Here is a 15,440-nt window from a genome sequence, read left to right on the forward strand (position 1 = left end):
CTATTATCCCTATAGACTGTAAACTTGTGAGCAGGACCCTCCTACCTCTACAGTATATCGGTCTGTTACTACCCAGTTTGTTTTATCACTGTTGTTTCCAATTGAAAAAGCGCAATGGAATATGCTGCGCTACATAATAAACTGTAACAGGACCAGTTCTGCACATGAGCGGCACAATTCCTGCATGGCTGCACGCAGTGCTCCCTGTGCTGCCATATGATTGACAGTTGTGACCATTTGACGGCTTGATGTGGGCGTTGCTGGCCTCTGTTCTAGTAAGCTGCAATGGGCAATCTGAATACCGCTAAGCAACGGTCGTTCGATTCCCCTTAACACCACCCGCTGCCCAGCCGAACAACCGCCTCATGGCTTCCTTCGCCGCATCCCAACGGTACCATGCGAGGGAATGTACTCATTCACATCCCCTCACATGTGGCCTAAGGAGGGGAGAGAAATCATTTGATGGTCTCCAACCATTGAATGATCTCTCTCCCCTTTGCAAATCAATCTAAACTGAATTTTATTTCTGTCGGAGTCTACCAAATATTGGGCAAGAGCTGACATCATGTGACGTCAGCCACCCGCCCCCGGCAGGCATCGGGAAGCCTACGTTCCCAGAGGAACCCCCAATGTTTTGATGGGGATGCCCATAAAACGGTGGCTGTTCCCCTGTTTCAGCTTCTGCCCGACCCCTCCCTCTCTTACCTGTGCAAACACCTTGGCGTCTGTGATAATTGCCGAAGGCGTTCGCAAAGAGGCTCTGCACATGCACATCATAAGCATGTGCAGAGCCGCACCATCGGTCCCCGGAGCAAATCCGCCAGGGACTGATCCCACAAGAATCAGGCACAAAAATTAAAAGAAAAAAAAAATACCTAAAAAGGATGGCAAAAAACACAACCCCCCCCCCCCCCCCCCAGAACAAACAAAAAACAACAACCCATACAGCTAAAAGGTCAACATTTATGGTCATAAAAGTGCTGGTGGAATTTTCCCATAATGCAGCTTGCCTAGACCATAGGTCCATAAACATTACCGAAAAGTTGAGCATCATATTATAAACGAAGATCTTTTCAAATCAGCATTAATTAGACAACAAATCTCTATTGCGAGATCTTCTACGGCTTTGCTTTGTAATAAAACAAATACAATTAATTTACAGTAGGAGAAGGATCACGGACTTCCTTTTGTCTTGGACGTTTGTCCCCTGAATTCTATGGTAGAAGTATAATTATCCCTCTTCCCCCAACAATAGCAAAGCAGCGACTGTGGCTGTATCTATAAGGTTAATTACTTATTAAACTACTTTTCCTATACAGAGATTTGGAAAATAAATGCCCAAACAAAATGATGTATTGTACACCATGAATGCATAATGAAGCATACAACTTCACAATAAGGGAATGCAAATGATACTAAACAGATCAATTTGCTTTTTAACTCAATTAAATGAGAACCATGGAATATACAGAATAGTTTAAAGTTTATGTACGTTATTAACTGGCCTAGTTAAAATGCAATTTGCTTCTTTTGCTAACAAAACGTCCTCAATGCAATGCTGGGTGATGCATCAACGTTCAGTGCAGCAGCAGTAGGATGACCTTGTGTGGCTAATGTTATACTCTTGCTAACACAAGAGTTACATATTACAAAATAATAGTTAATAGAGGAAGGACCCTCCCCACAAATGGTTCTACGAAGTTCTTTATGTGAAGCAGTCGAAACGACAAATTAAATTCATGCTCCCCATACAATCCTCATCTGTCTCCATAGAACTGTAATGGTCTCTAAGCTCGATTCAGAGTTGTAAGCAATGTAGACGAAGGTTTACACAGTTGAGCAATTCATCGGACGATTAGGCTTCATTGTTTTACCGACACGTTGGACGGTCAGGATCCGCTTGGGTGATGGTGATTACGGTTCGTGGTGGTAAAAGCGGAAGCGGTACATCGGTCAGAACAGACTTAGGTCTACAGTCATTAGGTCGACCCCGGAAGGTCGACTGTCCCCAAGGTCGACAGGGTTAAAGGTCGACATGGCTCAAGGTCGACATGGTTTTATGTCGACAGTCATTAGGTCGACATGAGTTTTTCACTGTTTTTTTACCCGAATGTCGACACAATAGACATGGACACAGTTGGAGTTGAACCGCAGCCCCTCGCATCGCTCGCTATGCTTCGGGCACACTATTTTATTCACCCACCACGCCCTAGTGGATGGTAGGGCATGAAATACCGCCTGTTGGCACATGTCGGCTCAAAAAACAGTGAAAAACTCATGTCGACCTAAAACCATGTCGACCTTGGCCCATGTCGACCTTAAACCCTGTCAACCTTGGGGACAGTCGACCTTCCGGGGTCGACCTAATGACTGTCGACCTAAGTCTGGTCTGACAGATGACCGTTTCCCGTAAAAGCACAGGTGTGCCGCAACAGTTATCAGTGTGTGTGTGTGTGTGTATGTATGTGTAGGAAGGGGGGGGTGTGTGTCTCGTTTTACAGTATATACACTCGTGCGGCCATCACAGACGATAAGTGGATTTAGGTTCTTTTGAGTCACTCTCACATATCGACCGTTTTCAACCACTTTCCTGGCGGGGTTGCATTGTTTGCGACCACATCAGGCAGGGCGTTATCTGTTCTGGTCAAAAACGATGCAAACAGACGGATACATAGAGTGGGCGGCTTCAGGATTGGAATCTTCCTGCAGCTGCATCTCTCAGAAAGGGATTCCAGTCTCTCTGCTTCCCTGCACCCCCCACAGTGCCTGCCATGCTGCTGATCATTGCTGAACGGTCAGCACAGCAAGACCCCCTGCTCAGATTAGCAGCCGCTGGAAAAATCAACGTTGCGACCTTCATGGTGTTCCAATAAGTTGATAATCCAATGTTTGAAAATGCTACTTCTAAAAAAGGGGAAAGTTTATAGCTCTCTCAACATTACTAATTATTGTATAAACTTCCTTTGTAAGCAAGTGGTTAATGTGTGGTATACAGGACTTCTTCTGTACTATTCAGCTGTACTACTAGAGAAAACTTCCTGGGGTGTTATCACCATTACAGAAAGTGCTTGATCCCGAGTGGCACACCATAAGAACAGAATGTGACTATTCGCTTATACAGTACATACAGTACTTCTATGTGATCACATCACCTCAGCAGAGCAGTAGGCATCACCATTAGTGCCAAATATTCCTATCCCATACCAAAATATATAAGACTGAATATGGGAACCACCTTGGGGTGCAGAAACACAACACACCCTTGCAATGGTTCTCTTATGAGCGATTGCCCTCCTACCTACCAGTTACCACCCGGTAACACCCACCCACAAGCAACTCTGCATCGCTCATGTGTTTAAAAGATGCACCTACACCCCGCAACACAGTTTGCTACAGCCATCGGCATGTGGCCATCTAGGTCAAACACACCTGTCATACCTTATACACAACAAAGCCTTAAATTCAAAGGTGGCAACCATTTGGACTTTCAAACAGTAAAAACAAAATGTAACTTCCTCCTTCTCTACACTGGAGACGAACTGAGAACTTACGGACAGTGCTCAACTGTCAAATATCAAAATGCGACCAACTGGCAATTAGCTTATATTTGCATAAATCTCACAATACACATACTGTATCTAATTGGTTGCAGCAATATAGAGTAGATTTTTTTTTACTTTAAGCAGTGTAAGGAATTTGAGACAGGGGAGCGCCTAGTGTTAATCTTTTTCCTTCCGTCAGTTGTGAACTGGTATGTAGAGAGAGAGGGAGGTAGTACAAGGTCGAAAGCATACCTCTACCATTTGATCCAATGTGGAGATCCTCTCTGAGGCGGCCTCATTATCCCTTAAGTTTAATTAGGTTAAGACACCAAGAGAATGTCACATTGTGGCAGAGTTGACTTTTACAGATATAGTGTCGACAAGCCTCACTTACATGGTTACTATGTATTGCCAAGGGGGATGACAGCCAGAGAACAGTACAAAGCACCAACGGATATATACTGCATACAAATAAAACCTCTTCTGTAAGCTGTTCACTTAAGTGGTACAATATCAATAACTTCATTCAGTATTTGTTAGTTAATAACATTTTTTAAATTACTTTAGAAAAAAAAAACAATAAAGTCTGACATCACTGGTAATATTTTTTAATGTACCCTATAACATAATTAAATGAATTTTATGGTTATCCAACTACAAAAGCAGTGTCTACAACCTTGGCAATCACATAGCGGTGATTCATTCAAAATGACCTTATTTGCTCATTAGAAAATCTGGGGCTTAGGTTGAAAAATGTCAAAGACGACTGCATTTACATTTAAATGTACATCCGACGGTGACATTTGAACAACATGTCTAAAGCGTTGGGTAATAGGGATGGATACTTCATCTTTCGTATATGTTACCATTCATTTAGCTCGCTTTGAAATTCACGTAAATACCTTTCATTTGCATCAAAGTGCTGTATAATTTCATATAGTTTGGCTAATTGACTGTATTGGAACTAGCACATACTTTCGCAAATTGAACATAAATGAGGATAAAAATAGTCTTCGGCATAGGGTGAATAACCTAAATTCCCACCATTTAAAACTCAGTTGCAAAAAAGTCAATCCTAACTCTAATTTACAAAGCAATTAGCCAGGATTTTCTTTATTACAATTGTTTCAATTGCATAATCTACGTAATTAAAAAATTGTTAGTAGCTCAAATTTTCATGTTCTTTAAACTTCAAATAAACTGCCATTAAAACAATACACAAGAATTAAGGTGCCCGTGCACAGATCTAATTTGGCCTGTACTGTATATATAGAAGCGTGTTTTTATTCGGCACTCGTGATCCTGTAACTGTATTTGCCAGGTGCCTTCCCTGATAAATGTAGCAAGGGGTAACGGTCTTACAATCATGAAGCAGTGACACTGAACTTCAACAATTCAGCTATTTTTAAAAACCCTTCTGATGAAGGTTTTTAAATAAAGCTGAAACGTTGAAGTTCAGGCACTGTAGCATGCACTTGCTCTGGGATTTTGCTACATCTCTACTTTGGGTCAAAGCTAAACGACAGATCTCCACCTCAGAAGACCCAAACATAAGTCCTTAGATGAGCAGAAGGACTGTATATGTGTGGTACAAATGTTAATTTATGGTTTCTGAATGCACCACTGTTCTGTTATGTCACAAGATTAGAAAAATAAAGTGTGGAGGGGGAGAGAGAGCAAGATGTGTGTGTGTGTGTGTATGTATGTGTAGGAAGGGGGGGTGTGTGTCTCGTTTTACAGTATATACACTCGTGCGGCCATCACAGACGATAAGTGGATTTAGGTTCTTTTGAGTCACTCTCACATATCGACCGTTTTCAACCACTTTCCTGGCGGGGTTGCATTGTTTGCGACCACATCAGGCAGGGCGTTATCTGTTCTGGTCAAAAACGATGCAAACAGACGGATACATAGAGTGGGCGGCTTCAGGATTGGAATCTTCCTGCAGCTGCATCTCTCAGAAAGGGATTCCAGTCTCTCTGCTTCCCTGCACCCCCCACAGTGCCTGCCATGCTGCTGATCATTGCTGAACGGTCAGCACAGCAAGACCCCCTGCTCAGATTAGCAGCCGCTGGAAAAATCAACGTTGCGACCTTCATGGTGTTCCAATAAGTTGATAATCCAATGTTTGAAAATGCTACTTCTAAAAAAGGGGAAAGTTTATAGCTCTCTCAACATTACTAATTATTGTATAAACTTCCTTTGTAAGCAAGTGGTTAATGTGTGGTATACAGGACTTCTTCTGTACTATTCAGCTGTACTACTAGAGAAAACTTCCTGGGGTGTTATCACCATTACAGAAAGTGCTTGATCCCGAGTGGCACACCATAAGAACAGAATGTGACTATTCGCTTATACAGTACATACAGTACTTCTATGTGATCACATCACCTCAGCAGAGCAGTAGGCATCACCATTAGTGCCAAATATTCCTATCCCATACCAAAATATATAAGACTGAATATGGGAACCACCTTGGGGTGCAGAAACACAACACACCCTTGCAATGGTTCTCTTATGAGCGATTGCCCTCCTACCTACCAGTTACCACCCGGTAACACCCACCCACAAGCAACTCTGCATCGCTCATGTGTTTAAAAGATGCACCTACACCCCGCAACACAGTTTGCTACAGCCATCGGCATGTGGCCATCTAGGTCAAACACACCTGTCATACCTTATACACAACAAAGCCTTAAATTCAAAGGTGGCAACCATTTGGACTTTGACAAGTGACTAGGACAAGTTACGTTCCAGTAAGGAAATACTGGACTACGGATGAGTAGGCTGCCAAGTAGTGTCCAGATACTCCGTTACAGTTCTATGCGCCAACATAAAATACATTAGGATGATAATTGCATATACTACACAAAAACCTAGAAATTTGCAAGATGCCACAAAAATATAAATTCTTGTTTTCACAAAAATGTCACGATATGTAAAGAAAAACATTTACTGAAAATGCATTCTAAATGTAGAGCCCTGTACTGGGCGACAGTCATTAAAGGATATTTTCCAGATGAATTTACGGCTACTCTGTATCCAGTGAAGCTTTTGTAAGGATGAAAATTAAAGATGAAAAGCAGATTGGCGCGCTCAAATGCAACAACCTTGTCACCTTCGTGCTTTGCACTGATGTAGGCCTGGAAGGAGAAATATAAGATATCAGCAGGTTTCGCCATATTATGATTACATGCATGACCTTAATCCATGCTATTGGGTGACCTTTGCCCCTTCTAATAAAATCTGTGCTTGGTCATTCCATTTGCGACCAGGGATGGATCCGGAGAGAACCTGGGTAACGGGGTGGTGTTAATGGGTAACTCGGGTCATCTGACTTATATCCCCTGTGTTAGGAGATTGTGTTATATCCAAGAACCAGCAGAAGAGTTAACACTGCCCCCATGTGGGCATAACCCAGTTCGGGGACAAAGTAGAAGAGTGTTCAGAGTCCTAGTGTTTGAAATCTTAAGTCCCGGGATTTTGGTGTGAATGGTGTAAACAAAGACATCTGCCACAACCCAATTTAACCCTCTGCAGTAGGTGTAGCTGGACCTCTTTGCCATATGTAACTGTAATGATGAGTAGGTGGGCAGAGCTACATATAAAATTCTGCCATGAATCAATAGCATGAAACCAGCTTGGAACCAGGAACATGTACACACAAGGCACCTACGTAGTTCACAAGGGGATAATCACTGCAAATTTCAAGGTGTGCAGATGATTATTAAACTTAATGCCCTACTCCTGAGCAGAGATGAGTGTAAGGATAATTTTATACCCTGGGTATGATAGTGTGTTGTTAACATTTTCCTGTTCTTACACCATGTATTCTATATTACATTTACGGTCAGAAAGAATATCTAAGAAAAACAAAGTTATTTGCCAATATAAGCTAAACCACATGGGCATAAAATTTGATAAACCACATGTGTGCTCTCACATGTTAGATGTCGTCTTATGGAATACTCATTACCATTATGAGGATGGAAAAGCTTATTACCAGTTATAAGATATTTACAGGTAATGCATGAACATCTAAAACATCCATGCGGTTTGTTCAATAAGAAATCTTTGGTAGGTGGTGGACCTATATTCGCCACATCTATATAAAATACTGCATGAAAAGCCTGTGCTTGTCCCTCTGTACCTTACTCTGTAGGAGCCCTGACACGCTCAGCGCTGCCTCCGATTAAAAACCCTCCCATGACAAGGCAGCTGCTGCTGCTATCCTTCGTGGGCCTGAGAAGCGTATAATGAGCTCCACCAAGCATCGCTCAGCACAAGCCTCTTAGCCTCTGACCTCTTGTGCAAAGTGTTATGGGACTTAGTCAACTCCCGGTAATGCATTGCACACCTGTGCAGCCAGTGTTCCTTGACTCCTGATGCTCAGCACCATTAATCTTTGTCACATTGGTAGATAGGTGAAGCTGCAGCACTACCCCACTCCCATGCACAAAACCATTAGCTAAAAAAATATATATATATATATATTTTTTGTTTGAAAAATACATGCCAACCACAGGGGTCCCCTAGAGAGAGGGGGTGGGGGCAGGGGTACTGACCCCCTGTGCCCCCACTATAATCCGGCCCTGTCTATACCATTTGTATAACTATGGACATATTTTGTACTAAACCTGTTCAGCACATCTTAGATGCATTAAGATTTCAGATCTTTTTTTGGCTCATTGAGATAAAATGATTACTTATATGTATACAATATCTGAGGATATTCAAGAGCTATCGTATTTTTTGCTAAAGAATTTACCGATTGCAATAAAACTAGTATTTATGTTGACATTTGAACAAAAATCCATGCTATTTTAGGATTAACTAAATCGACAGAAAAAAAAAACAGTGTCTTACTCCATTAATAAAATACAATGTACTAGCGGCTAAGGTACAATTAAGCGCTTGGAAACGAAGTTTAAAAGAATAAATAAAAAAGTCTTAAAATAAGACAATTTACAATTCTTACCGGAGGCGATGACAGCCAGCCAAACTTTTCTTCTAATTTATTCATGTCTCGGTCAAATGCGTAAAGATATCTGTAGCGTAGATTCTGATCATCAGCTAAATGAAACTGTCTCCTGGCATAATGGTAGCTCTCGTTATTTCCTTTTCTTGGAAAATCCAACCATTCTGGATGCCCAAATTCATTGCCTACAGTACATGTTAAAGTAAAAAAAAAAAGTATGTTTATCAAATGTGGTTGAAATGTTTATCTGAGGCAGTCGGCACAAAAACATAAAAAAAATCAATATAAAACATAAAAAAATATAAATAATCGACAATCCGATGTTGCAATACTTCGATCACTAGGCTATGGGTGAAGGAACCGGGATACTTAACTTACTGTGCTGAAAAAACAAAAATGGCCGGTATAGGCAATTTATGGATTTTCAACAATTCCCCAATGGGTTACTAATCATCGTTGACAACTAATCGGCAGATGTGGTAGAACCTGGGGATCTGTAAAATGGCCATCTGATGTATGACAAACAGAAATAATAAGAGATAAGGTGCCCATACAATATTGCATTTATTCGCATCTCGGTTTTGCGATGAGATGAGATCTAGTACAAAAAGTATGTGCAGCACATACTTTTTGTACTAGATCTCATCTCCTCTCATTGCAAAACTGAGATGCGATGAGATGCGATATTGTATACAATAATTGTAACGTGTATGGGCATAAAGGTTAAAGGTTTTTTTTTTTTTTTTTTTATAAATGTTTTATTGGTTCAATGCATAAAAAATTGCATACAGCAAACAATGTTTTCAACATTTCACTTTGGATTAGGTATTACATACATTTCGTATAGGGATATACAATTACAGGTCCTGTTACATTTATACATCATGAAGTTTTCCATATGTTTACATATTTTCATATGTTATCGTAAGGCCATTCTCTCAGAAGGGGGGCGCACCGTTTACTACCATCTCTAAGTCATACCAAGTTGTTGACTTGAGGCTGTTTCTTAGGGCATCCTTTATCGATTGGTTTAAAGTTAATATGTAGGGTAGCCATAAGCTGACAAATTTGCTCGTTAATTTTTCTTTATTTGTTATTGTTTCCGTCCAATCCATTGTGAAAAGATACTGTATTCTAGGGTGTATTTGTGATAGTGGGATAGGTGTTTTATCGACCCATTGTGAGAGAACAGCCTTCTTCCCTGCTGCTGCTATTTTGTTTAGTAAGAGTCTTGTGCCCTTAGGTAGCCTGCGCTCGTCTTGTTTGGAGTATATATTCCAAAAGACCCATTCTTTTGATATTTGAAATTGTATTTTTAATTGCGTGTTGATATATTGCTGTGTTGTCCCCCAAAAATCTGCCACAACTGGGCAATCCCATAAACAATGTACCAAATCCGCCTCCTGAGCCTGACATTTATAGCAATTAGAATCTTGTGCATCCCCAATTAAAAATTTTAATTTTGGCGTGTAGTAAGATCTGTGAAGTATTTTCTGATGCATTTCTAAAAATGTGGTGGCTACTAGTTGCTTGTTCATATCGACATAGGCCGCAAGAATTTTTTCCATGGATATATGGGGGAATTCAGTCTGCCACTTTAATAGGCCTACCCGAGATGAGTTAATATTGAGCAATCTACGAGATCTTGAGTATATTTGTGAGGTAGATAGTGTGGTTGAGTGATTTCTGACTGCGCTATCTAGTATATTGTTTTTGTCGCTAGTTTTTAGCTCCCTTAAAATCGTTGTTATATAGCTGTGTACTTGTGCATATTGAAAAGGCGGGACATGAATATTCGGGTATTTCTCTTGCATCTGAGGCCGAGTCATAGGTTTCAGAGTGTTAGGGTCTAGAATCTGATATATGTAGCGTAGCCCTTTTTTATGCCAATCAGGAAAACATGGGTGTGTCGAGTATGAAGTAAAATGTGGGTTATCCTTTAGTGGCATAAACAGGGAGGTATACGTCTTCAATTTTTGGCTGGTTCTTAGTGTCCGCCAAGCTACACACGTTGTGTTTATTAAGATATTATCCTTAATGTCTTTTTCAATTGTACTTGGATGTGTGTGTAGTAACATTATTAGGTCTTTTTGTGGGCTAAAGGCTTGTTCTCTAGATTTTTTGGTATATGTGTCACAACCCTTTATCCAGTCTAGTGCTATTTTGTAATTCGCCGCTATAGCGTAGTTCTTAAGGCACGGTAAATTCAAGCCTCCTAGTTCTTTCTGTTGTTGGAGCTTGAAGAGAGAAACTCTGGGTTTCTTCCCGCTCCATATAAACTTTGATAAAGCTTTATTGAATGCCTTCAAATCTTGTTTTGTGGGCATTATGGGTAACATTTGGACTAAGTAAAGTAATCTCGGGAAAGTTATCATCTTATATAAGTGGCATCGGCCTACATATGATAGCGGTAGGTCCTTCCATTTCTGGAAATCTTGATATGATTTTGAAAACGCTGGGGTATAATTGAGGTCATATAGCTTTTTAATATCAGAATGTATAGTAATGCCTAAGTATTTAATTGTACTTGTTGCCCATGAAAATGGGAAATTGTTTCCCCATCCCGACCTGGCTTGGGTTCCCAATGCCAATGCCGTTGTTTTAGAGTAGTTTAATTTAAAAACCTGTTGTCAGCTCCAATCGTTCTAGGGCCCTCACCAGTGTGGGTATAGCTTGTTTAGGTTTAGAAAAATATAGGAGTAGGTCATCCGCAAATGCAGAGAATTTATACACATCTGTGCCAATTGTTATGCCTTCCCAGTCTCCAAGGGAGTCAAAATATCTAAGGATGGGATCTAGGGCTAAATTAAAAAGGAGGGGAGAAAGTGGGCATCCCTGTCTTGTTCCTCTATGTAGGCAGAATTTTTGAGATTGTAAAGAATTTATGGTGATAGATGCCTCAGGCTCTTTATATAACATGTTAAAAACATGTATGAACTCAGGTCCAAATTCCTGGTGAGCAAACACCCTAGTTAGGTGAGACCATGATATCCTGTCAAATGCTTTATCTGCATCACAACTCAGGACTAGGCTATCATGGTCTCCCATCAGTTGTGATTGTGTTATTGCCGCTATAAGCATCCTAATGTTATGTGTTGACTGTCTGTTCCTGACAAAGCCCGTTTGAGCTGGGTGAAGCATATCAGGGAGGATCAGTTGCAGTCTTTGTGCCATTATTTTTGAGAATATTTTGAAATCCTGGTTTAACAGGGATATAGGTCTGTAAAATGAGACATCTGTAGGGTCTTTATTAGGTTTGGGGATCAGACTAATTTTTGCCTCATTAAAGTTATCAGGGGTTATACCACCAGCAAGTATTGAGTTATATAGTGTAAGTAAATGTGTTGTCAATAAGTTGGGAAACATTTTGTAATACGCTGCCGAGTAGCCGTCCGGGCCAGGTGATTTTCCCGTTGGTAGGGATGAGACCACCATATTAATTTCCATCTCTGATATAGGTGCCGTTAGTTGTTCTCTTTCTACGGGCAGTAATTTTTTAAATTTATTTGGCTTAGTAGTGACTCCCCATCCTGTGTGTCTTCTGGTGCCTTTGTATATAGGGATTTAAAGTAATCAAGAAATATTTTTTCAATTTCTTTTGGGTCTGCGGTAAGTTTACCATTGTATGTTTTCAGTGATGTGATATGTTTAAACCCCTTAGCTGCTTTTGTCATTGTTGCCAGTAGTTTCCCCGATTTATTGCCCCAGCGGAAGTACTTGTTTTTTTGGAAATTAATATCCATTTGGGCCTTTTCTGTGCTTAACATGTCATAATAAGATTTAGCTTCTTTATACAGGTTCCTGTTGTGGTCACTGGGTGTATCAATTAAAGTAGAATACGTATTTCTGACCCTTTCGCTGGCTTCCATAAATTTCGCGTTTAATTTTTTCTTTTGATGACTAACATATGAGATAATATGACCTTTTATGACTGGCTTCGACGCCATCCACAGTAGGTTAATATTTTGACTATGTTCCTTGTTGTCGTTGAAGTAGTTGATTATGTTTTGATTCACGTATTTCTTAAAATCTGCAGAGTTGGCCATATAGTCCGGGAATCTCCAATTAGTGGAGGTTATTTGGGGTCTATGCAATTTGATGGTGAACCAGGTGGGTGCATGATCCGAGATCAGAATATCCCCAATTGCCGCAGAAGTGACTCTATGTAATAATGATCTAGGTATCAACCAATAGTCTAGTCTGGATGACGTTTTATGAGGATGGGAATAGAATGTGTACTCTCTGTCGTTGGGGTGGTGGTACCTCCATGGATCAATTAGTTGAAATGTGTCTATGAGTAATGATATGCTGGGAGGGGTTTTCTTTCTGTTACTACCACTAGTCCTCTCTGTGGCATCTAATGTCGGGTTAATTGTTATGTTAAGATCTCCACCTATTAATATCGGTCCTTCTGCCCAGTCTTGCAAGTGTGTAAATATATCAGTGAAAAAATCAGCATTTGAATTATTAGGGGCATATAGGCATGCTAACGTGTATTTTTCCCCTTCTAGGTTAACCTTCAGGAACAGAAATCTGCCTCCTGGATCTGCCCATTCTTGTGTGATTTCATATGCCAGATGTTTACTAAACAGTATCAGCACCCCTCTCGATTTGGATGTGAAAGATGCGTATTTGAAGTCCTTCAACCATTTGTCTCTCAGAACATTAGGATCACCTGCTTTCCAATAGGATTCTTGGAGGAATACCACATCAGGTTTGTATATTCTAAGGTGTCTAAGTATCTTTTTCCGTTTCAACGGAGTATTCAAGCCTTCTACGTTCCAGGATAAAAATTTAATATCTGTTTTAGACCTGTGTGCATCTCCTATCATTTTAGTGTTAGCCATAGTTATCCAATACCCACTCTGTGTGCTTTAATTATAATGAGATATAACCTGTTTTTGAGAGGCCCCCTCCTGTCCCAGCCTTCAGGAGTGGGGAGTGTTGTGAATAATATTTTGCTGCGGTCCCTTATCGAACCTAATGATGATCTATATAGAACATTGTATGTGCATATAAATTGTAACATAAACATTAATAAACTTTGCATTATAACCATTTTTTTTGTTTTCTGTACCCAAATTGAGGTGCTGTTGTAGCTCCTCTTTATACCATAACATTTATACAGATAAGAATAGGGATGTGATTTCCCAACTATGTGTGTTTCATGAAACCACCTAGGCCTAGGTGGAGAAACCAGCAGTCTACATAACCAAACAAAGATACAATAGCGTATAACGGTAACTATAAAGTCTTGAATGAGTCCCAATGGTCTTCCTATCATGAAATAAAGAAATAGGTGACATATTTACGGTTTAGTCGGACGTTGTTTTGCGTCAGCCCATTTCTCCTCCAGTAGGGCTTGATCCAAGTGTTTTCAGTGATTGCAGGACATTTTTTGCCGGCTGGGCTTCGTCGAAGTACAGTGGTTTGTCGTTGTGTATGATTCTCAATTTTGCTGGGTATAATAAAGCGAACTTTATCCCACGTGTGAACAGTTCTTTGCAAATCGGTGTGAATTCCCTGCGTCGGTTCGATACCTGGAGTGAAAAGTCCTGAAAGAGGAGGAGTCTGGAGGTCTCATAAAGCAGTTCCTTCTGTTTTCTGTAGGCTTCCAGAATTCTCAACTTGTCTAGGTAATTAAGTATCTTGAAAATAACAGGACGTGGTCTTTGCTGTTGTTGTATAGACCTGTTTTCTGGGCCTATTCTATGAGCCCGTTCTACTATGATCGGGTTGTCTTGTATGCGGATGTTTAGGGCTTGAGGTAACCAGACGGACACCAGGTGCAATAAATCTCTAGGTTTGACTGACTCGGGGACCCCGATTAAGCGTAAGTTATTGCGTCGATTTCGATTTTCCATATCTTCCATTCTGTCCTGCATTGCTAGGACTGCAGATACATGATCATCTAGTAGGGTTTTTGTCTCTTGCAACTCATCTTCCAGGGTAGATATTCGCTCCTCTGCTTCATCTAATCTGGTTGCGTGTTGTTTTAACTGATTCACCGCCGAGGTGATTGCTTCTGTGAGTGGGGCTAGTTTAGTATCCAGAAGGGGGGAGATTATTTCTGAGATCTCTCTCGCTCTCTGTATAGATATATCACTGTATGATTGTGATGCATTCAAATCAGCCAGGGGGTCATGTGGGCTAGGTGAATGGGATGAAGCCGGGGAACTAGCAACTTGCGGCTTTTCTTTTGCTTTATTCTGTTGTGAGCCCCTTTGGGTTCTTTGTGTTTTGGCCACATATTTCTCCATGAGCTGAGATGTGTTTATCTCTGCCTAAGGTGATTGTGTGATTGGAATCACTGAATTAGTAGTTCTTGTAAGAGATACTCTGCAGGGTATTGGTATTCAATAGGCTGTTAAATGGGTAATAGTGTCCACTTCAATTCTGTTAGGTGCAAGGTTTCCTTCCCTTACTTTTCCACACGATATGTTGGTGTTAGGGTAGTTAGTAAGGGGCTTCCCTTTTGTGTTGTGCTCGGATAGGCAAAGAGTTTCAATGGGTTGAGACTTCTGCCTCTATTTCTTGCACTTTAATGTGCTATGTTGCAATGACTCTAGCTCTTGTGCTCTCAGGGGGCTCTGCTGCAGCACGTTTTTCCAGCTGCTGCACAAGTAGGTTATATGGTTCCTCTTTATTAGGTACCAGTTCAGTACTCAGCCGGTGTGTGTCAGTGTTATACTGTTATTCTGTGTCCACTCACCGAATAAGAGGATGCCTCTCCTCGTTTTAATCAGCGTGATGGTTCCCCTCCGTGGTACACCAGGGCATAGGTAGCTTTGTTGTCTCCTCTTGTAGTTTATCGCGGTTGTGATCACCAACCTTTTCCCCCTTGCCTGCTGCAACCGCAGGGAGTATGTCGCGAGCGTATGTCTTCTGTGCGGCTTCTTCCCCCAAGATGGCGGCTGATC

The 15,440-nt window shown here is 40.9% G+C and overlaps 1 protein-coding gene across 1 annotated transcript in view; it reads right to left on the bottom strand.

Moving 5' to 3' along the window:
* Window positions 1-15,440, bottom strand: part of GBE1 (1,4-alpha-glucan branching enzyme 1) — a 134,923-nt gene that overhangs the window by 9,350 nt on the left and 110,133 nt on the right. The window contains exons 14-15 of the mRNA XM_083171924.1: window positions 8,521-8,705; window positions 6,555-6,685 (exon numbers count right to left, since the gene is read on the bottom strand). Coding sequence (XP_083028050.1) covers window positions 6,555-6,685; window positions 8,521-8,705 — 316 coding nt within the window. The remainder of the gene's footprint in view (window positions 1-6,554; window positions 6,686-8,520; window positions 8,706-15,440) is intronic.

Source organism: Crinia signifera, chromosome 2, assembly GCF_055691185.1.
Source record: "Crinia signifera chromosome 2, ASM5569118v1, whole genome shotgun sequence".
NCBI lineage: Eukaryota > Metazoa > Chordata > Amphibia > Anura > Myobatrachidae > Crinia > Crinia signifera.